Below are 22,438 nucleotides of genomic sequence, written 5' to 3'. Positions count from 1 at the left end.
GTGCCGTTCCACGGTATTGACTGGAACCTAAATGCCTATTACTATAAATTACGGTTGCATTTAAAACAAAAATCAATTTAAGCAAACATGTTTATAACAAGGTCCTTATTTTTTATGTTTTTTTTTAAGCCATGACGTCACGAATGTGGATTGACATTGACAATTGAAAATATAGGGTAAATATAGCTCCTTTGACCAAATATCTACTATAACTGTTGAACCGACTATTTTTGGGGTTCCAACCATCCCATATCGACGTACGTCGGTTAAATCGGGTAGTTATTGTCCCTAGGCTCATATAACATGTTTTTTGGAAAGTATTTACACAATTATGGCATAATTTTACAACTTAAAAAACACAATTCAGTTTTTTTTAAAGTCTTTGTTTAAAACATGTTTAAACAAAGTGTTTTAAACAACCATTTGCTTTAAATGCAGCCCTACTATAAATTATGTATGCTTTATTTGTTGAGGGGAAGACGTATGCATTTCAAAATCAAGCTTATTTAGAGAGAATTTTCAAGTCAATTTAATCTCTCGAAAATACTCTATAATTTATGTTGGTCTACGAAATCCTTTTGAGTCCCTTTCGAGCTCGCTCCTCACCCTATTGGTAGATTTGTGGTGCGGCAGTCATGGACCTGAGAAGAATGCAAATCGTTGAGTGCGATGAATCGTCCTCTATAAAAATGGGCAATAGGTACATTATGACGTAACAAGCAAATGACGCATCTTTTTTAAAGCAAGTTTGTTATCTCATTAGGCCTTTTCAGCACAATTCATATATTGTCTTCCAATATAACTTCCAAGATGCAAAATAAATGTAATCGTGAGTAATCGTGATTACTTTTCCAATGTAATCGTAATCGACTACTTCCTTATTTTGCTGTTATCGTAATCGTAATCGTAATCGCGTCATTCAGAAGTAATCGTAATCGCAATCGATTACATTCATGAAGTAATCACCCCGTGTCTGATTTGGTTATAACCCTGCACAGTAGTGATGGAGTGACAAATATGTTTTCACGAAAGTATCAGTGAATATAATTTAGGTATACCGGATTGCTTCGTTACTCTCACACGGCATTGTCGCCCATATCAAATATTTCATCACAGTAAATATGGCCCACCATAACGTCTGAAACTAGCGCTTCGCAATCTAGCAATTACCTGTCATATCGTAATCTAATCCATCACGTGTCTTGCTAATTTGGAAAATGCAGCTTTTTTGAACATTACACCTGTTTTAGCAGGTCACTTTTGATGCTTTATGGACAAAAGACATGAAATATATTTTCCGGTTTTTAGAAATGGTATTTGTATTTCACTTTCAATTACGATTATCATACTTTGAGTTCTAATTACTTTCAGTTCTTTTGTCTACAGAACATACATGTTGAAGCATAAAAGCAAGTGTAGTAATGCCTCTATTTTCCGAAAATAATGCTACACTGAATCTCACTTTTACGATCCACAATATTTGTTATTAACGTATACTAATCGCGCAAAGTGATGAAACCGTATCCGATAAAGTATTGCTCTTCGCCTAAACTTGGGGCCTTATAATATGGGGTATCGCGCCATGCCATGATATTCTCTAAAAACGGGGTCTTCTATAGTAAACAAAGGGTTAGAATCGCATTTTCATATCAATACTATAATTTGCATCCCATGATGCGAAACAATGCTTATTTTTTCGTCGCTACTTCTACTTCTACTTGAGTAGCTTTCTTGACTACTTTGACCACCTCTGAACTAATATATGGAAGAATCAATTGACAGACTTCATTAACAAATTGTAACAAGCAGATGCATATAGTAAGCCCGCAAGAAGTTGCATCGATTCCCTTATGGTGGGCCCAAGATTAGTGCTTTTTTGGACGGAAGGGGTTGAAAAAATGTTGTTTCGGACCTGGTTACAACACACAAGCAGATAATCGCACCGACCTAACAATTTGGCAGGGCTGTCAAACACACAACCGATGGACCGGATAAGGTGAAGAAATCTGTTGCATGCAGACCCAAGCAATCACCAGTGCTCACATTAGAGATGGCCCAATTCAAAACCTATGTTTCACTACACTTCTGCCATGCAGTCGATAGGCGAAGCTTTGCTAGTGTGACGTCATATTGACTGACAATGTGTTCGTTCCTCATTGTAAAATCCGCTAGTGGGCGCTAAAGGGTGTCCGGAATTTCATCCATAAAAATATGGTAACCCTATCATAAATCCTACCTGCATATATGTGCAATGTGCATACCTTCCTATACGTTCCTACGTACATGCATAATTTGGATTAAAATGTTGTACACGATTTATAACGCGGCATTAGTCCGAGATAGGTGATGGGTTTCGTGTGCCATGTGTGTATCTGTATATATATTCACACCCGTATATCAAGGGTGGTACACAGGTGGCAATACACACTGTTTTCGCTGAGAGTGCAGAGGTACTTCTGATAAAAATGATCGAATCTCAGATTTTCTCTTCGCGCTTCGAGCGAAATATATCTACGATAAGCAATTTGTTTCCACAAATGCAGTGGTCATTATAATTCATGTAGAAATTGAGTTACGTGCTTCATTCGCGTATAGTCGCGCAGTTCCATCATAGTAGATATAGTTTTTTTCGACAAAATTTTCCGAAATAGGTATTCTAATCTTGCAGCACACGGCTTGTCCAAGTCTGGTCAAGTAAGCCCTACCCATTACTATTTTCTACCGCTCGTGAGTACACCCATTTTGAAGCGTTCTGACCAACATGATAAACAAGAAAAATCACTGTATTTGGGAGTTAGTCTGTTACATGCGCGGTTATGGCGGACCGCTGGTCCTACCTAGCTGCAGCCATGTATCTGATGCGAAAAAATATCATAATTTTTGTAGCAATAACTTAATTTGTCATCGGCACAAATCGCACCATATCATATTAATCTACGTTACTCGCTCATTGCATGAACCCTGAGTATACAATATTGGTGTCGGCGTTTTAAGATTTACACTTATTCACGCAACCTATACCATGGCGTCGATATCTGAATAAACTTTATTGAGTGTATCTGTGGATTGAGAATTCACTGCCCAGGACAGCAGCGGACGCAAGGTCAAGTTACTTGCCGGTACAGCGCAACCCATAATATTTGGTTTGCTACCATTGCACTTCAGGCACAGCAAGTCCATTCATCAGTTGCACTGTGCTACGTATGTCGGATTGTTACGCCAGAAATCGGGGAGGCAAATTAATTCGTGTTTCACATTGTATTGTTGCACTGCGCTGTCATCGAGCGTGACAAAGCCGAATTTCACATTCCTTGGTTAGCCTATTGTGAAGGGGTTCTGGTGTTCTGACATTCTCTTCATTTGAGATTTTCGAAATCAATGCGACATAGCATTCGATTATTTATTAGCCTACCATAGTTATTATAAAATCTGAACTGTTTATGATGAATTGCGCTATCACAGGTGAGGTAAGGCTTGGCTCGTCTGTGCAGTGTGCACCACCTGTGACTCACCTCACACGTTGCCCTAAATGTTGGAATCATAAAAAGACATATATTATATGCGTAATTTAGGTGTAAAAATATTCAAAATAAGTCATCAATAACATGCGTCGAAAAGTACCAATAAGCATGGAAAGTTTTTCATCATTTTTTAAATCTTGACGAGGCGCAAGACGCTCGCGACGCTCGTCTAACTTGCCGCCTCTGACCGCACGTCTGACGTCAATGGTATAACCATAGTGTCCTATATGGTGTCGACACAAGCAAATCGCACGGTTCAATGAAATTGTATCATGTCACAGTTTCCATTTGGCTACAGGCAATTTGACGGTGATTTTTGACCGGCTTGCCGAGCATTAAATTTGATGAATCGGGTATCAATCGAAAGCTGACGCTGTACTTCTTGCGAAAATATAAATTTTGTTCCACTCATGGCCCTGGAACCCCCACAATCAGCCCCGAATTATTCATTGTCGAGTAGATTGGCAGTGTGACGCAACAATGCTGTCTGGCGAAACGAGAGACTAGCTCAAGAGCAAGAATGCGGCCGAGCAGCGAGAGTGGGATCAGCTGACGTCGCGGCAATAGCAATGTGCAACCGCGCCACAGAGAAACGCTGCGCTGTTGATACTTTTTCTATGCGCTTCGGTACAAGCGAGCACACACCAGCCTTTCCTTGACTTGTAAGGGTAGAACTGGGTCCACAGAATGTATTAGGGCCCTACCAATTTTCGCGCAATATCCTTCAGCTGATAGAGATATGTAGGCTACGTCTAAGTAGTCTACATTGTATATGTCAGATTATTATGATATCGATTGCCTTAGCCCGCTTGTTGCGTAGGGCTCCAGAGATGCGTGGCACTGTTGATACTTTCTATAGGCGCTTCGCTAAAAGCGAGCACACACCAGCCTTTCCTTGACTTGTAAGGGTAGAACTGGGTCCACAGAATGTATTTGGTCCCTACCAATTTTCGCGCAATATCCTTCAGCTGATAGAGATATTTCTAGTAAGAAAAATATACTTTCAAGTAATAAGATTCACTCAAGACAGCAAATTTAGATAATGTAAATATATCATATTGTAGTAATACAACTACAGTGTTGAGTTTTCACTCTAGTCCCCATGAGCACCACGTCGGTGACCTTGACACCAAATTCCGAGAAGGCGAAAAAGTGCAAACTCTGTTGGGCCGAATGGACAATGGACATTCAGTTATTCACAGATGCGAAAAAATAATGCAAATCCGTTTTACGTAAGTTACATTAGGAATATAAATACAGGCTACAGAATGAATATAATTCAAATATCTGTGACACCACTGTATTACTTTTGACGAAAAAGGTCCCCGGCATTCAAAAAAACTGTTTGGTGATTGAAAAATGCTAAACCAAATTCAAACGTCAACGTTTATAGCGATATCAGATATATTCCAGTGAAAAACAAAGGTATGAATTTGGTGGTAACATTTTGGAATCAATTGGCAGGTATGGCCCGCAAGCTTTCTAGTAACGGATTGAATCCGGACAGCGATACCAGTTTAATTCGACACTCCTGCTGTTAAACTTTATTCAACAATCAACATTTTACCTGCCGCATTTGCGGACCAAGTCCTACCCATACGGACCAAATAAAAGCTTGTAATGTATGCTCATGCTCAATGCTCCTTGCTCACACTAACCATAAAAGCGACTATAGAAAGTATCGACACCCGCCATCAACAGCGCGACGTGTCTCTGGAGCCCTACGCAACAAGCGGGCTAAGGCAATCGATATCATAATAATCTGACATATCCAATGTAGACTACTTAGACGTAGCCTACATATCTCTATCAGCTGAAGGATATTGCGCGAAAATTGGTAGGGCCCTAATGCATTCTGTGGACCCAGTTCTACCCTTACAAGTCAAGGAAAGGCTGTTGTGTGCTCGCTTGTACCGAAGCGCATAGAAAAAGTATCTACAGCGCAGCGTTTCTCTGGCGCGGTTGCAACATTGCTATTGCCGCGACGTCAGCTGATCCCACTCTCGCCGCTCGGCCGCATCCTTGCTCTTGAGCTAGTCTCTCGTTTCGCCAGACAGCATTGTTGCGTCACACTGCCAATCTACTCGACAATGAATAATTCGGGGCTGATTGTGGGGGTTCCAGGGCCATGAGTGAAATAAAATTTATATTTTCGCAAGCAGTACAGCGTCAGCTTTCGATTGATACCCGATTCATCAAATTTAATGCTCGGCAAGCCGGTCAAAAATCACTGTCAAATTGCCTGTAGCCAAATGGAAACTGTGACGTGATACAATTTCATTGAACCGTGCAATTTGCTTGAGTCGACACCATATAGGACACTATGGTATAACAACGCAGTGAGAACGGAAATAAGTCAATAATGATCTGCAAACATTTTCAGTCAAGTCACGGTCCTAGAAAACGCTCGCAAACAATGACAACATAGGCAGAATTTACGCGTCGTTCCGGTTATATAGAACGCTTTTTTGTGTAGTTATTGGTGTCTTACGGATTTGAGAGATAGCGAGGGTACGCGATGTTGCAATAGCAATAATTAATATATTAATATCTCTATAAATTTGTGTAACGTATAGCGCGGACCTACGAAATCATTATTCTATTTAGTTCTGACATTCACGCTACACATGCACTGCGCATACACATCATTCAAATTGTACGAGATTAATGGGCCTTCATGATCATTACGTTTGTACGCCAATGATTGTATTGTCCGAATTATGCGCTATTGTGAACGTTAGAATATAGTGTTGTGTACGTACAAGATATGTATATATCATTATCTATGCCGAGAAATGGGAATGTTGAAATTGTGCGTTCGTTCGAGTCTACCTATATCTTGACTATTGTCATGCAGAATTTATTATTTATAATCCACAATCTGTAATCACACATCGGCGATGGCACCACCTAGACACATGACGAGTGGTGAGTACATCACTTTCTACCTGGATGCTATCGCATTAACCATGACATTTGATCAGGAATATATATCTCTGCATTGGATTAATAATATGTTGGTAATAAAGTAGACGGAAATATTTTCATCTCACCTTTTACCAATCTAGACCTAGACCAATCTCAGTGTCAGTGCCAAACGTTATCGGCAAGCACGACAGGTAGGTATGATGTATCAGTTTGGTGAGAGTAGAATCATTCCTAACCGGTATTGTAAGGAGAATGTATATTATATATAATTACGTGCGTTTTGCCTTTACGAAGGTTCAATAACGGGCTGATTGCAAATTTCAGAGGATCATTTTCCCGCGAAAACTCCGGGGAAGCTGAGGCTGTACAGCATGCAGTACTGTCCGTATGCAATGAGAGCTCGCCTCATGTTGGCAAAGAAAGGCGTCGAGTAAGTTGGGTGAGAATATACTTCAGGCAGGCCAACTTTTTCGCTGCTTCACCTCAAAAGCACTGTAGCAAACTTTTTGCGGCTGATGAAGGTCTTAGTTTTAATGCTGTCGAAGTGCATATCCTACAGTTTATCGACGAGGCTTTAACGGTACCATACTGCTGGAAATCAGTAGTAGCCTACGTAAATGTAGCATAAATATGGTGATGGTTAACATGACTGATTGACCTTGGGACTTGCATCGCCAAGTTCCGCTCCAAGATTCCAATATCCAATAATCAATATGAATGGTCGTGTACTTTTTAGCCGATACATATTGCTGCATAATGATTGATTCTGTAAACTGACACCAACGTCAATAAACTACGTTTCTTCAATATTTCAGCCATGAAGTAATCAACATAAATCTTCGAAACAAGCCGCAATGGTTTATCGAAAAGTATCCGGTCGCGACTGTGCCCGTGATAGAACATGATGATAAATTGCTCGGCGGATCACTGGTGATCGCCGAATACATCGATGAAGTCTACTCCAAGGATGGAGAAAGAACACTTTCAGTCGACCCTTACGAGAAAGGGACAACAAACATGCTAATAAGTGACAAATTTGGAAAGGTGAATAATTTGCCCTCGACTATAATATATGTCTACCGGTACTTACTATTTCATATTATACCATCGATAGGCCATTATATCAGTGTATAAGCGACTTGGACACAAGGAGAATTGGGAAGAAGACTTTTTCAAATATGTCGGTGAACTGGATAAGGAGTTGAGTGCGAAGAAGTATTTCGCTGGGGGAGACAAACCAACATACGCGGACTATATGATATGGCCGTGGATGCGACTGATCGGTGAGTGTTCAATAAATAAGTCTTCTTTTCAAAATTACTCTCTGATATTTCAATGTTAGGCATCAAGTTGTTGTGGTGCAGGCATATGTAATCCCCCATTTCTCATATTGAGCATTGAAAAGTTTGGTTGAGTTGAGCTTTAAATGTACCCATTACATAGCTCAACAAATTCCCACTTCAATTTTGCTCATTTTTAACGACTTATGGATGAGCCATATATCGATGCAGATATAAACAGAAGTAGCGAGTAATACCTGGAGTATGGTAGATAGACAATTAGACATACACTGAGACGTATCAAAAACCGTATGCATAATGGTGCAAATACTAACCACTACGTATACTATCATAATATAATGACGTTTGTAGTAAAAAACTAAACTTTGTATCTTGGTCTCAAAAGGAACTTGTGAAATTATATAGGATACATAAAATCGGTATACCGATTTGCAATGGCATTCGTCATTGGCGGTCTCGCCCATGTTACATTTTTCATTTTCCACTTCTGCGTGGAGTAGAAAGACACTTCATGGAATCCCCTTCTTAATTCCGTAGCAATTTTGCTACATGATTCCTAATTCTACGCGAGTATAGCTTCAAGATACACTGACGTTCAGATGGGGATTGAGTAATGACGCGAGTGTGTCATACAATGGTCGTGAAGTGCTATAGGCTACATATAAAAGTGCGAAGCCGCATGCATGTTGTACAAGAATCAGAGATGCCACTGAGATATTTTGGAAAAACCCAGATTTGGACGTTAAAAAAACCCAGAAAAACCCAGATCCTATATTTCACTCAAATTTCTATTAAAAAGCTGTAAAACAGTGATTGACAGTCATCAATGGCAGGTATACGGACATAGAAGAAGTTCTAGCCCTTGATATTGAAATCCCAACGGTTCATATACTATACATGTTGCTCAGTTAAATGAGCAAATCCATCGAAATATGATGTTTTCCTCTCGACACATTGCTACCAAGCATTCGGTATGGGGGGGGTCAATACGTAGTGTATTATATATTCGTAATGTTAGTAACAATCCTAATCCCAATCTATCGTGAGGATGATTTTAGGGTAGTTCCAGTGACTGCGCCCTGACCAGATAGATTGAAAATAGCTTCCGACTCATTAAACCTGGAACAAACACTTTTATCTGGGATGTTTAGTCGAAAAAGAAACTGCCAAATCATGAAATTAAGAATAGGCCTACATTTGAATTTAACAAACCCCTCTCCCTCTGAATAACTTGCCAGGGTGCCCAAACTGTCTCTCTTTGAGTGTCCCTGTTCAAAGTGAATATACTCTGATGTCAACATGGTAAATTAGTTAGATAAACATTTGGTCTTTTCACGTGCATTAATTGCATTCTTTACAGCAGTTACATGCTATTTACTGACACACAACGAATTTGTTGCAGCGCTGGCATTAAAGTCCTAAATCTTTTTGAACTGTCAAACAACTGCTCCAGAGTTGCCCTGTGAACATGACTTGCTGCGACCTATTTTCAGTAATCATAATGAAGCTCTATCGCATCAAGCCCAAGACCTCTCATTTTATTGGTAAACGGGTCTCTTTAGACTCTGTCGTTTCAATCACAGTGGAATCCGTCGACATTATAAGATCTTACTAATCTAATAATCAATTTTGGGCCGTAAAATTGACCTGACAAACATGATGTTGAAAAAAAACCAGATTTCAAGCACAAAAACCCAGAAACCCAGGTGATGCTCGAAAAACCCAGATCTGGGTGGAAAAACCCAGGAGTGGCATCTCTGACAAGAATATTCATTCGATTTCAGGACCAGCCTGCGCGATTGATGATGTGCTTCCGAGTGGAAAGTTACCGAATCTTGAGAGATGGATTGAAGATATGAAGAAAGACGAGACTGTAAAAGCATGCCAAACGTCGCCCGATGTGTTGAAGAAATTCTGTCAGGGATACCACACTGGAAAATTTGTACACGACCTGGAGTAAAACTTGAACTTTCAAAAGTATATGTGATGTGTGAATTATATCAAACATACATTCACATATATCCAGAAAGCTCATCTGTTCCAGATCTCAAGCTGTAGGCTTAGGCTACTTCGGAGCTGTTTAACGTTGCTGTAATCCACAGCATTGTTGTACTTCCCAAAAATTACGTAGCTTTTAGCATCGTTAAATGTGTATGCCATTCAATTTATTTAACAAAAATGATGGAAAACACTTGTTGCTTGTGGCTGTGTTACGAGAATGCGTTTTACGACTGGCTGTGGTAGCCTATATGCATTTTTCGCTGGGAGGTGTTCGACATGGCCAAAGCAAGAAGACACTGTTGCCGGCCATATCGTTTATTGGTTGTAGCATGAACTACTGTACTCAGCAGTTGAAGATACTCTCAGACTCTTGTAATCAACAACACAATCATTGCCTCCTTGGGCATTTAAGATAGACTTACCACAAAACTACAGAAAGTGTACTCGATCGTCAGTGATTGCTTTTGCTGGCACTATTGTAAAAAAGCTTGGATGAGTCATGGTAGGTCTTTTTTAAATCAGATGCTTACAAGTAGGGTTGCATTTAAAACAAAAATCTATTTAAAACAGACGTGTTTGAAACAAGGCCATTGCTTAAAACATGTTTTTTTTTGTTTCTCAAAGCCATGACGTCACGAATATTCAATTGTGTCGTCATGGTACATTGAACTTAACAATTGAAAATATATGGTACATATTGTTCCTTTGACTAAATACGCCTCAAACCACTGCCATATACGGACCAAAAATATCTTTAACCAGGACTACATCGTCATGCAGCATTTTTACGGTCGGCGGTCATCATCAATGAACTGTTGAGCCGACTGTACTTCGAGCGCTCCCGCCATCGCATATCGTATACCTCGGCAATATCGGGTGGTAATCGTCCGTAGGCTGATACAACATGTTTTTTGGAAAGTATTTACACAACTATGGTATAATACAACTTGAAAAAAGCAATTTTGATTTTTAAAAAAGTCACCGCCCCCCCATTAAGTATATAATATCGATACCAAACACCCCATTTTTCAATTAAGATAGCATGTAGCTGCAAATGTCAAGAAGGAAATCCTTGTGAGTTGTGAGTCTTGGTTTTTCCAGCCGCCGAAACTGTTAATGTGCCGCTGGCCCGCTGATCATTCCATTTCGAAAACTGCGCTCTCTGCATGTTTTGTACAGCAAAGAAGTCTATCTTACATCAGTAGAACCATCAATTTGGTGAGAATATCGCAATCAGTCGTAAAACACTCAGATTCCTTTCGCAAATAACAAAATGTAAAGCATGAAACATTTGAAACAGCACGCGTCACAATCGAAATAAAAATGAACACTTTACATGATCCTCAAAATATCTATATCAGTTGAATACATACTCACACCGAATAAACGGAATCATTGAATTGAATATATATCCGGATAATCTCAGTACTTTAAGCAAATATCACCACTCGAAAGCACACAACTCGCGTGCACTTATAGACCGATGTTCCTTCGAGAATTCTAATGCATATTGAAATGCATAGGAGGGAGTCGTTGGTCTTGCGATACAAAACTCATTGTGTTATACCCACATTTACTTCTACTTGTAGATGAGAGTATCAATCTACGACGTCTGATGTCAATGGTACATAACAATCAGTAAGAACGTATATAAGTCACTAACGATCTACAAACATTTTCAGTCAAGTCATGCTCTTAGAAAACGCTAGCAAACAACGGCAATCTATCGTCATGATGACTAAGCAGAATTTATTCGTCGTTCCGGTTATATAAAACATTGTGTTTTACTGTGTCTAATGTATTGGGTAGACAGCGAGGATATACGACGTTGCGCTAGCAGTAATTTATATATAAATATCTCTATTATTAAATTAGTATATCCTATAGCGTGAACAATCTGAACATACACGAAATCAGTATGTTATTCCATTTAGGTCTGGTATTCAGACTGCACGCTTCATCATAACACCGTTGAAATTGTGTGGGATTATATAGGCCTCCTTATCATTATGATCATTACCTTTGTAAGCTAATTAATTGAATTGTCAGGATTATGTGATATTGCGCACGCGAAAATATAGTATGTTTTGTACAAGTTATACCTATATCCAGATGTATGCCAAGAAATGCGAATGTTGAAATTTTGCGATCGTTCGACTCTACCTATATCTCGACTCTTGCCACGCAGAATTTATTATATAATCCATAATCCGGAATCATATATCTGTGATGGCACCACCAAGACACATGACGAGTGGTGAGTATAGTTTTGCCTGGACGCTATAGTGTCAACTATTACATTATTGTTAATAACATTAATGGAAATAGTTCCATTCCTCCTTCTTCCAACCTACCCTAATCTCAATGCCAAACGTAATCGGCAAGCAAGACAGACATGTTGTACAAGTCTGCTGAGAGGCGAATCTTTCCAAACCTGATGTTTGTTTGTTTGTTTGCTTGTTTGTTTGTTTGTTTGTTTGTGGTATTCATGATGTTTTTCGACTACTATAGTCATGGTCAGTTACACCAGGCCTATTTTCTTTATTCTTATTCCGTAGCTGCCGACTTGCAGCACGGCACACTTCTAGGCTTTTTATAAGACACCGCGTGAGGCGAGGAGGAGCCTAGAGAAACCTCCTACACTTAGGTAGGAATTCTGGAGTCGAACTCGGTCGGACTCGAACCAACAATCCATTGGTGTTGTAGCTGTGGATTATACCACATACGCTATCTCGCCACTCCAAACCCGATGGTGTCGTAAATTGGAGGGATATCATTAGGGTGCATTTAAAACAAATGGTTGTTTAAACACTTTGTCCAAAACATGTTTTAAACAGTGTTTTAAACAAAGGCCTTTTTTTTCAAAAAAAAAAAATCGCGTTTTTTCAAGTTCTATAAATATGCCATAATTGTGTAATACTTTTCAAAAAACATGTTGTATGAGCCTACGGACGATTACCACCCGATATAGGCGGCGTATACGATATAGTTAGGACCCTCGGAATAGTCGGTTCAACAACTATAGTACGTAGATATTTCATCAAAGGAGCTATATTCACCCTATATTTTCAATTGCCAATGTCAATCCACTATGACGTCACAATAAAATATTCGTGACGTCATGGCTTGATAAAATAAAATAAAAATAAAAAACATGTTTTAAATTAGGGCCTTGTTTTAAACATTTTTGTTTTAAATTGATTTTTGTTTTAAATGCAACCCTAGATATCATATTTGATTATACGCGTGATACCTGTACGAAACCCACGTTCATTAATTCACTGGTTGCAAATTTCAGAGGATCCTTTTCCCGCGAAGACTCCGGGGAAGCTGAGGCTGTACAGCATGCAGTACTGTCCGTATGCAATGCGAGCTCGGCTCATGTTGGCAAAGAAAGGCGTCGAGTAAGTTGGCAGGCTTGCGTTTTCGCTGCTGTACCTCGATAGGACAGTAGCGGAATATTTGTGCTTGAAAGTCTTATAGTTTTGATTCGCTCGAAGTGGGATGTCCTCTAGTGATTCACAGTCTCGAGGCTTTAGCGAAGCCATACTGCCAGAAACAATTAGTAGCTAGCTAATTACGTGAATAGGCCTATAGCCCCAACATGATGCAAAATAACCGTGGGACTGACATCACCAAATATCGCTCCAAAATACTGCCAGCTAACTAATAGAAATAGTCTTGTACTTTTTAGCCGAGACTTTTAGCAGCACCTATATGCGAATGAACGGCATTTCTTCAATATTTCAGCCATGAAGTGATCAATATAAACCTCCGAAACAAGCCGCAATGGTTTCTCGACAAGTACCCGATTGGGACTGTGCCCGTGATGGAACATGATGATAAATTACTGGGCGGATCACTTGTGGTCAGTGAGTACATCGATGAAGTCTACTCCAAGGACGGAGAAAGAACACTTTCTGCAGATCCTTACGAGAAAGGAAGAACGAACATGCTAATAAGCGACAAATTCGGAAAGGTTAGGAATAATTCGCTCACTGCTAATATCATTAATTGATCAATTATTTTCACAAATATTACTTTACAGGCTATCACTACAGTGTATCAGCGCATTGGACGCAAGGAGAACTGGGAAGAAGGCTTTTTCAAACACGTGGGCGAACTGGATAAAGAACTGTGTGCGCAGAAGTATTTCGCCGGTGGAGACAAACCAACATTCGCGGACTATATGTTATGGCCATGGATGCGAATGATTGGTTGGTATTCAATGAATACTTTACGAAATGCTCTCTTGCATTGTAATATTATGTAACAATATGTTATTGTATATGCAGGTAGTCTATTTTTTGTCCTATTTTATTCAATTTAGCATTGAAAACTTTGGTTGAGATATCCTAATTAAATAGTTCAACAAATTCTCATTTGTACCGACGTATCCAAACTCATCAGTGCGGCTCTCAGATATATAGATATTAGCAGAAGTAGGGAGTAATAGCTTTTCTGTGATAGAGATAGGTGGCCATACACAGCGACACGTACAAAAACCGTAAGTATAATGGTGCAAATCCTAGCCGCTACGCAATATGTCATAATATCACGGCGTGTGTAGATAACAACTAACTTTTATGTATCTTATGTTCTCAAAAAGAACATAGTTATTCTCTTTCACCGAATTGCGGAGTCATCAGTCTTTCCGTGTAAGTCGCGGTCTCGCGAAGATGTGTCTTGTTGATTCGAAAGTTGACACCAACAATTGACTCATATAGAAGCCTACGACGCTTCGCCTCTTTCTGATTTCAAAATTACTTCGAGTATTTTTCGAACCATGAAGTAGAATGACATATCGCGGAATTCCTTTCTACTTCTATTTCAATGGCTATTTTCAACATTACTGCTAATTCTATATACGCTCGAGTAGCACCATTGACTATGAACGCCTGTATATTCAAAGTACGCGCGTATTGTCAGGTGGTCATCGTACGCGTTTTTACGTGATGACTGCGGAGTGCAATGGGCTGCATGTGCTAATATTCATTCGATTGTAGGAAGCGACAGCGAGATTGATGACGTGCTGCCGACTGGAAAGTTACCGAATCTTGCGAGATGGATTGAAGACATGAAAAAAGACGAGACTGTAAAGGCATGTCACACGTCGCCCGATGTGTTGAAGAAATTCTGTGAGGGATACCGCACTGGGAAATATGTGTACGACCTGGAGTAAAGCTAGAGTGAACTTGAAAAATTAGACGCTTGTGAATTATCAAGCCTATATGCAGGCAGATATATCCCGGAACCCTGTCGATTGTTGATCTTAAGCTGAATCTCCGTACAGATTTCTTACCTTTGCTGTCATTGTAATTCGCAGCATAATTGCACTTTTTAAGTGTGTACTTGGGATCGCAATAAAATTGCGCTGCTTTGAGTACTTTATAGGGAATAATAAATTGTTACAAAATGGTCGAAAGTATGCCCCAGCTAAACGCTTTTTTGCAAGTCACGAGCGACTGCTCTACTTTAGGCGTTTTTGCTCAGGGACGTGGGACATGGCTCAAGAAGACACTGATGTCGTTGGCCAAAATGTTTAATGGTTGCAGAATGACGTAGTCTACTACGCCTGTTATAGTATAGATAGGATAGGGCAAGTATGCGGTAATAATAGGTGTCAATAGGTTTATATTTGTTCGTTTCTTCAGCGCTAATAAATTTTCAATCGTGAAGTGTAGACATTGAAAATATCATATACGAGAAGATATTGTTCCACCCATTTGAAGTCAACTCCATCGTATCATCGGAACGCACACGATGAAATATCGTTTGCAGGGTAAATATACATAGAATATTTTTCATGCCTAGCTATTCTCTTCGCAATCTGCAAACACGACCGCTGTCTATTCGTGAAAATATAATGGACCTACTTCAAAACTTCCTATCCTTATGAGATAAATGCTGAATTTGCTGGTGCTCACTACGTTACAATGTTACGATCCGGATTGCCACGTATATAAAATATCATATACGAGAAGATATTGTTCCACCCATTTGAAGTCAACTCCATCGTATCATCGGAACGCACACGATGAAATATCGTTTGCAGGGTAAATATACATAGAATATTTTTCATGCCTAGCTATTCTCTTCGCAATCTGCAAACACGACCGCTGTCTATTCGTGAAAATATAATGGACCTACTTCAAAACTTCCTATCCTTATGAGATAAATGCTGAATTTGCTGGTGCTCACTACGTTACAATGTTACGATCCGGATTGCCACGTATATATGTACCTGTACCATGGTGACCTGATGAGCGAAAGTCGAAACTGAGGTCGCAAAATTGATACCAAACACCACGAAGTTAAACCAGATTTGAACCCCCTATTATCCGTTTGTATACCCACAGATGCTAATAATGAAATCACACGTGAACTTTGATTTTCTCCCAACCACAGAAAGTGCTAATGTATCGCTGACTGTTCCATGTCGAGGAGTGTACGGCCTGTACGCTCTGCATTTGTTATGCAGCAAGGAGTCTGGCTTGCTATCAACAGAACATCAATTTGGTGACAATATCGCAATCAGTAGAAATACACAATCAGATTTATTTTCGCACACAACAAAATCGAAACCAAAACTAATGCAGCTGTACGCGTCACAATCGAAATGAAGATGGACACGCTTTATTACTATTCATCAAAATATCTATATCAGTTGGATACATACTCGCAGCGAATAGACGGAATAATTGAATTGAAAATATATGCAGAACGCTGAGTGCTGTTGAGGTCTCTCGTAGGACAAGCTGCAAATGGCGATAAAGATCTCACAGTGCTCGATAGAAGTACACAAGCATTCTAGCATTATATGTTGCGGTTAATTTCAGTACGTCTGACAAATATCAACAGTTTAACACTCAAAAGCACACAACTCGCGTGCGCTATGGACCGATGATCCTTCGATAAATTTAATTTGTATTGAAGTGCATAGGAAGGTGCCGTCGGTCTTTAGATACAAAACCCGTTATTGCATGTCTAAGATTCTCGTGGCGAGTACCCTTGTTATCCGAGTGAAGTCAATCTGCGGCACGCTGGGGTAAAGGAAATTTCGAACGGGCTGAGACAGAGGTGGTCAGTAACGAAGTACTACCACTTTTTGCGAGTACTCAAGTAAAGGTTTTGCCTATACTTACTCAAGATTGTGTTTTATACTACTTTCACTGTACTCAGTGTTATAGGCAAAACTAGGCCCTAGCATACTTACTCTTTACTTACTTGGAATCACTACTTATACTTTGACTTAATTACAAGCAATGACTGGTTGTGTTTTAGAGTGCGTCCACCAGTATAGCCTACTACAGTACAGTTTGTATGGTAGTCAGTAGTTGTGGGATATGCAGCCTCCGTAACGCGGCAACTATATGTTTTCGAATGTTGCACCTGTTTGTAGTGTCATTGGTCCGTAATTTCTATTCGTAATTGAGAGGAAATTTACTTTGTTTCTAGTTCTACTTGGTAGTATAAACGCTGACAATACTATGACCACCTCAGAACATTTCTGAATTCACAGACACCGACCGGACGGCATATACCGCGGACCAGGAGATGTCTCTTTTCGGAACCTGTGTTTGAGCCCGCGCTCCATAGGAATGATATCCCTGTAGGCTACCGCTCCGTACAATCGCTGTCATCGGAGTAGCTATCATCCACCTCGCCCTCAGACACACGCTCAGATTGCTCAGCGTCGTCGTCTGAAATTCTATCGCGTGCTGTGACGTCATAAGCCGGTATCTCCATATTATCCAACTCGCCACACACTTCTTTTTCACGCTGTTCGCCTCCATTCGACATGATTATCAGCGGGATTTTAGTCGGAGATAACTCACCGTCCCTTCGCGACACAGTCGCCACCGCCAACTGTCTTCGCGGCGTTGAGTCAGGCGTTCCGTTGACAGGAGTGTTTTGTTTTGAAGTATAGACCGCTTTGTCCGGCATCCAAGAGCGTCGCAACTGCGTGATGCCTTTCACGTCTAGTACGAGTTCGCCTGTTCCGTTGAGGTTGTTGCGGTTTACGTTTTGGCTTCGTCCGATTGGCGACATTTCGGATTGGGAGCGGCGGGCGTAGCGGCTTTGGTGGGCTTGCCTGAATTCGTCCTCGTCGGAGCTGGCGTCGCCTCCCGGCTGAATCTGAACGAGAGAACGATCGAATTGTGAGCGTGCTAATTGAGAACGTGGCTGGTTGTCCGTATACAATACATGCATTCGACTGGCTCACGAGAAGGGCTTGGCGGACACAATGATTCGAGCATTCGAGTACTAACAGTAGATATTATCGAGTACTGGAATTAGACGCTCCTTGGCACTACGGGTAATTTTGCCAACTAAAATTATGGTTTCGATTTCAAAAATATTTTCAACTGTGACATTCTTATCGAAGCATACGAAACATGTAGTGCAAAGCTATACGCAGGTTGGTTGAAAAGAAATATCTGTGAAATCACAAAGTGTAAAGAAATAGTAATAGTCGAAATAATACCAAACTATTATAATGCGGGGTGGATCGACAAATTCCCTAGACCGACTCCCATCCTGTCCATTGAAAATGGAATCCTGCTCCGGCGTATCAGAAATAGTATGAATCCGGCTCCGACCAAAAAATGCCAATATCACCCCGCTTATGGCTAAATCATGCACACTCCTCTTTGATAATTCAGCTGTATTCGAAAAGTACGAATCCTGATCCGATACGAGTCCAGCCTTAACAGTGTAAGCATAGTGTCCTATATGGTGTCGACATAGGCAAATCTCACGCCTCAGTGAAATTATATCACGTCACAATTTCCATTTGGCTACAGGCAATTTGGCGGTCCTTTTTGATCGGCTTGCCGAGCATTAAATTTGGTAAAACAGGTATCAATCGAAAGCTGACTCTGCACTGATTACGAAAATATAAATTTTATTCAGCTCGTGGCCCCGGAACTCCCACAATCAGCCTCGAATTTTTCATTGTTACGGAGATTGGCATTGGGACGCAACAATGCTGAACAATGCTGTCTGGCTCTTTTTCTCTTGAGCTACTCTCTCGTTTCGCCAGACAGCATTGTGGCGATCTGCGCTATTACAGCACTATGACGGATTTCGCCTAAGTGAGTTTATAAAATGTCGCGTGCCATACGGATTCCATTTCCCGACACGTTATTACTGCGATGTCGGCGATAAGCACCACACGGGGAACGAGAACTGCGCCGACAAACTATTCTACCTGAAGCAGCATCGCACTATTTCTCATAGCACGCCTTCTCCTATCTTCCTCGTCGTTACTAGTCGCGCTAGCACGCCGTTTCGACTTCCTCCTAGTACTCGCTCTCTTAAACGCATGGACAATGCTCTGTGGAAAACAGGACCTAATCAATGAAGGACAAGAGCTGCCGTCAAAGCACGCGTTCATGGGCAGTAATTATTCTGGTAGTACGTTCCAACAAATCCTGTACTCTCGAGTTAAGTTTTGAAAGTTTGAATTCGTATGGACATAGACGATATCAAAATCTATGATATCTATTACCATGTTTTTGAAACATGAGGTTAATTTCTAAAGATTTCAATGTATGTCTTCCTATAGGTACGAGTTTGACAGGATGCGGCATGCATTTTACAAAACAGAATTCAGTAGCCTACAATAAGTTTATATGATGACGAGACCCACGGGAAGCGTATGGAAATAGTGGCTAATGTCAGCTATTACGTAGAATCGTTATACGTTACTGGTTACTGCGTGCAACATTGAAAAACCGGCATAGTAAATTGCAAATATATGGGTTGATAGGTGTATACTGTATATAGAGGATTTACACCATAAGGACACTGTGCAAATCAGGTCATCGACACTTTCTGGTAACAGATTGCTTTCACACCCTTTCCCATGGGTGTATTCGAGTCAAATACACCAACCCTTATCGATACATATCCCGGGGTGTAGTGGGCAGGGCTGTGGAGTCGGTAAATTTTACCACCGACTCCGGCTCCGACTCCGACTCCACACATTTTCAATATACCGACTCCGACTCCGACTCCTGAGTCTTTAAACGTACCGACTCCGACTCCGACTCCTGGGTCTTTAAACGTACCGACTCCGACTCCCGACTCCGACTCCAGCACTATTACCAATTTACTTCGAAAATTATATGCCACATTGTCGGTTGAATGACTATCATACAACCATTAAACATATGCAAACATATGATTAACGGTGGCATGCTAAATCGTTTCATTGTGGCACAGCTCGAAGTATCCACTATGAAATTAACATGAAATAAAGATTTGCTAAATATCCCTCCTTATTCAAGTTTTTATAACATGGACTCTCTAATATCCTGAAATGTATGAATCATTCAAATATGGCAGATATCCAATCCTGTATAATAAAAATGTAGATAAAAAATCCAAGTGTAGCTCTTGTGTATGACTCAGCAACTAATAAAGAAATTGAACTTACTAATTTTGTCATTGCACACTATCCTGATTACAAGCACAAACACTCTTACTACTAATTAGAGACATTGGTCATAAATGGAATTTAGTTAAGTAGTCAAAGACCATAGCCTATGTCTAGTCTACAAGTATTCAAGAATTGGGACTTGCAGTCTTTCTTAATCATTTGTTCGACCCAAACAGCTAAGCTACACTTCAAATATTTTTAATTTTGTCAAGTGGGAAGCATCATTTGGTCATATTTACATCATTTTTACAATTTTACAAAACCAGCCGATGCATTTTCTCTGTCACAGTATCATGGTATAATTCCAAAAATTGCATCAATTTTGACTGCGTCGCGAAAACACATCTTGCGATTTTCTTCCCCTCTGCAACTGAGTTGTAATTTGCAAGTAATGTCTAATTTTATCTATATCAGGGGTGGGCAACTTTTTCAGCGAAAGGGACACCTGATATTTACGAACCATTGCGCGGGCAACTGGAATGTTGATAACCTTTTTTTCGTCGTCGATAGGAGCGAACCGAATTAGGTAACATTGCAAACAAGACTTATATTAATACGCTCTAAAATTGATAACAATATGTCATGCAACTGTGCAGTGCGCAATCAGGCCCTGGTCGAATTTTTTTTGCAAGATAACGACTGAATTATAGGCTATAGCTATATCAATAAATATGTCGCTAACATACATTGGGGGTCGCATCTGTATACCACTGGGCTCATTTGGCGAGGACAGGATTATTCGACGTTTAGACATAGCAAAATCGACGGTATCAGTAAACAATGAACATGCCTCTATCATTTTGTGCAAATGTTTTGTCGACGATCTCACTGCGAGTGCACAAGCCAAGCCGTATCTCCTAATTGCGAATATAGTTAGACTCAATTCTGTGAATAATATGTATTTATAATTTTCAGAAGGGGGCTCAAATACTGAATGAAAGAAATCTAGTGACAATGAATCATGCGAAGTACCGAGAAAAATTTCAAGTCAAATAAATCTGCTATGAAATATTCTACTTCATGGTCATATACGAAGATCTGGGATAAATGTGGCTGACCCCTGGATACGTCAATGCGTCAGAACTGTTGTTTTAGTCATCATCAAATTTCGCGGTCATGCTAATCAAATTTTGGTTGGCCTTGCAATTGTACCTGATGCCATAAATAATTTCGAGAATTACCTCGCAGGCCACACCTAACCTTCTCGAGTGCCAAATTTGGCCTGCGTGCAACGGGCTAGCCGCACCTGATCTGTATGGTTAATAATAACAGTGATTGGTGCTACATAAAAATTATTTTGAAAATTCTTTGAAAGCAAATGTTTTCACGATAGAGAAGTTGGAGTCGGAGTCGGAGTCGAAGTCATAGTCATTCTCAAAAACTCCGACTCCGACTCCAGTCAGTATTTCCCCACCGACTCCGACTCCGACTCCAGCTATTATAGTTTTCACGACTCCGACTCCGACTCCATCAAGCGAAAATTACCCCGACTCCGACTCCGACTCCACCGACTCCGATTCCGACTCCACAGCCCTGGTAGTGGGTGGGAAATAGGTGTATTTATCAGATTTACATCATATCGTGGGGTGTAAATCAAGTGAACAACGCTCAGGTAGCAAATTGTGTTGTCACACCCATTTCAAGGGGTAAAATTAGTTAGACACACCGTAAATGTATCCCAGGGTGTGTGTAGTGGGTTTTCTTTTCGCGTACCAAGAAATCCCAAAGAGGTGGGCAGGAAGACAGAATCCACTACACTCCTGGGATGTATCTCCATAAAAAATTGTGTTTTTGATCCTTTTCACCCACTGGAAGGGCGTGAAAGCACAATTTAGTACCTGAAGTGTGGTTAACTCGATTTACACCGTACGCTATAGGGCGAAAACAGCGTAATTCACGATTTTCATTTACAGTTTATACGCCTAATGTATATATACTTCGAGACGCATTTGCCACCCACCTTTTGCGACGCCGAAATCGGAAGAGTGGCCACCTTAGCAGACCGGCTATCTTCCGACAAGGCCGGCATGAAGCGTTCAGCAAGCGGGCTAGGCTGGTTACGAGCCTGCTGGCTGGTGAACACCCGCGCCAAATTCGGGCTGTTATTCTGCATTGTAGTCAGCTGGGTTACTTGAGAAGCGCCAAGCTACAAACAAGCACACCACACATGCGATTAGCACACATGCAAACCAACATTAACACGCCGTGGAACACGGAAACCATTTCACTGATTTAGGACG

The 22,438-nt window shown here is 40.5% G+C and overlaps 3 protein-coding genes across 7 annotated transcripts in view; 2 read left to right on the top strand and 1 right to left on the bottom strand.

Annotated features, from left to right (window-relative positions):
- Positions 1–6,256: 6,256 nt before the first annotated feature.
- LOC145446008 (glutathione S-transferase omega-1-like) lies at positions 6,257–9,941 on the top strand. Its single transcript, XM_080324193.1, has 5 exons — positions 6,257–6,449; positions 6,774–6,879; positions 7,265–7,493; positions 7,564–7,732; positions 9,535–9,941. The coding sequence occupies exons 1-5, from the start codon at positions 6,422–6,424 to the stop codon at positions 9,708–9,710; spliced, it is 708 nt and encodes a 235-aa protein (XP_080180319.1). The 5' UTR covers positions 6,257–6,421; the 3' UTR covers positions 9,711–9,941.
- Positions 9,942–11,571: 1,630 nt separating this feature from the next.
- On the top strand, positions 11,572–15,429 carry LOC145446006 (glutathione S-transferase omega-1-like). Of its 2 annotated transcripts, none has more exons than XM_080324192.1 (5): positions 11,572–12,008; positions 13,050–13,155; positions 13,502–13,730; positions 13,800–13,968; positions 14,762–15,429. In XM_080324192.1, the coding sequence occupies exons 1-5, from the start codon at positions 11,981–11,983 to the stop codon at positions 14,830–14,832; spliced, it is 603 nt and encodes a 200-aa protein (XP_080180318.1). In that variant the 5' UTR covers positions 11,572–11,980; the 3' UTR covers positions 14,833–15,429. The 2 variants fall into 2 exon arrangements, with proteins under 2 accessions (XP_080180318.1, XP_080180317.1); XM_080324191.1 differs by having other exon boundaries at positions 11,586–12,008; positions 14,758–15,142.
- An 856-nt stretch (positions 15,430–16,285) lies between these two features.
- The window catches only part of LOC145445985 (melatonin receptor type 1B-like), a 29,632-nt gene continuing 23,479 nt past the window's right edge, over positions 16,286–22,438 (bottom strand). The window contains exons 9-11 of one of the 4 annotated variants that reach the window (XM_080324166.1): positions 22,159–22,305; positions 18,966–19,091; positions 16,286–17,890 (exon numbers count right to left, since the gene is read on the bottom strand). In XM_080324166.1, the coding sequence (XP_080180292.1) occupies positions 17,369–17,890; positions 18,966–19,091; positions 22,159–22,305 (795 nt within the window). In that variant the 3' untranslated portion in view covers positions 16,286–17,368. Of the gene's footprint in view, positions 17,891–18,965; positions 19,092–22,158; positions 22,345–22,438 lie in introns of all 4 variants that reach the window. The other 3 variants (XM_080324165.1, XM_080324167.1, XM_080324168.1) reach the window with 3 other exon arrangements.

The sequence above is a fragment of the Botryllus schlosseri genome, chromosome 9, assembly GCF_051294905.1.
Source record: "Botryllus schlosseri isolate E-star chromosome 9, Bs_hap1, whole genome shotgun sequence".
Lineage (NCBI taxonomy): Eukaryota > Metazoa > Chordata > Ascidiacea > Stolidobranchia > Styelidae > Botryllus > Botryllus schlosseri.
This window is presented reverse-complemented; position numbering and strand designations above follow the sequence as displayed.

Excerpts from the sequence above, each read along its gene's own strand:
- LOC145446006 (XM_080324191.1), top strand. The coding sequence starts at position 11,981 with ATGGCACCACCAAGACACATGACGAGTG. Across the intron at positions 12,009-13,049 it reads ACCAAGACACATGACGAGTG|AGGATCCTTTTCCCGCGAAG; the intron begins GTGAGTATAGTT and ends TGCAAATTTCAG. Across the intron at positions 13,731-13,799 it reads TAAGCGACAAATTCGGAAAG|GCTATCACTACAGTGTATCA; the intron begins GTTAGGAATAAT and ends ATTACTTTACAG.
- LOC145446008 (XM_080324193.1), top strand. The coding sequence starts at position 6,422 with ATGGCACCACCTAGACACATGACGAGTG. Across the intron at positions 7,494-7,563 it reads TAAGTGACAAATTTGGAAAG|GCCATTATATCAGTGTATAA; the intron begins GTGAATAATTTG and ends TACCATCGATAG. Across the intron at positions 7,733-9,534 it reads GCCGTGGATGCGACTGATCG|GACCAGCCTGCGCGATTGAT; the intron begins GTGAGTGTTCAA and ends ATTCGATTTCAG.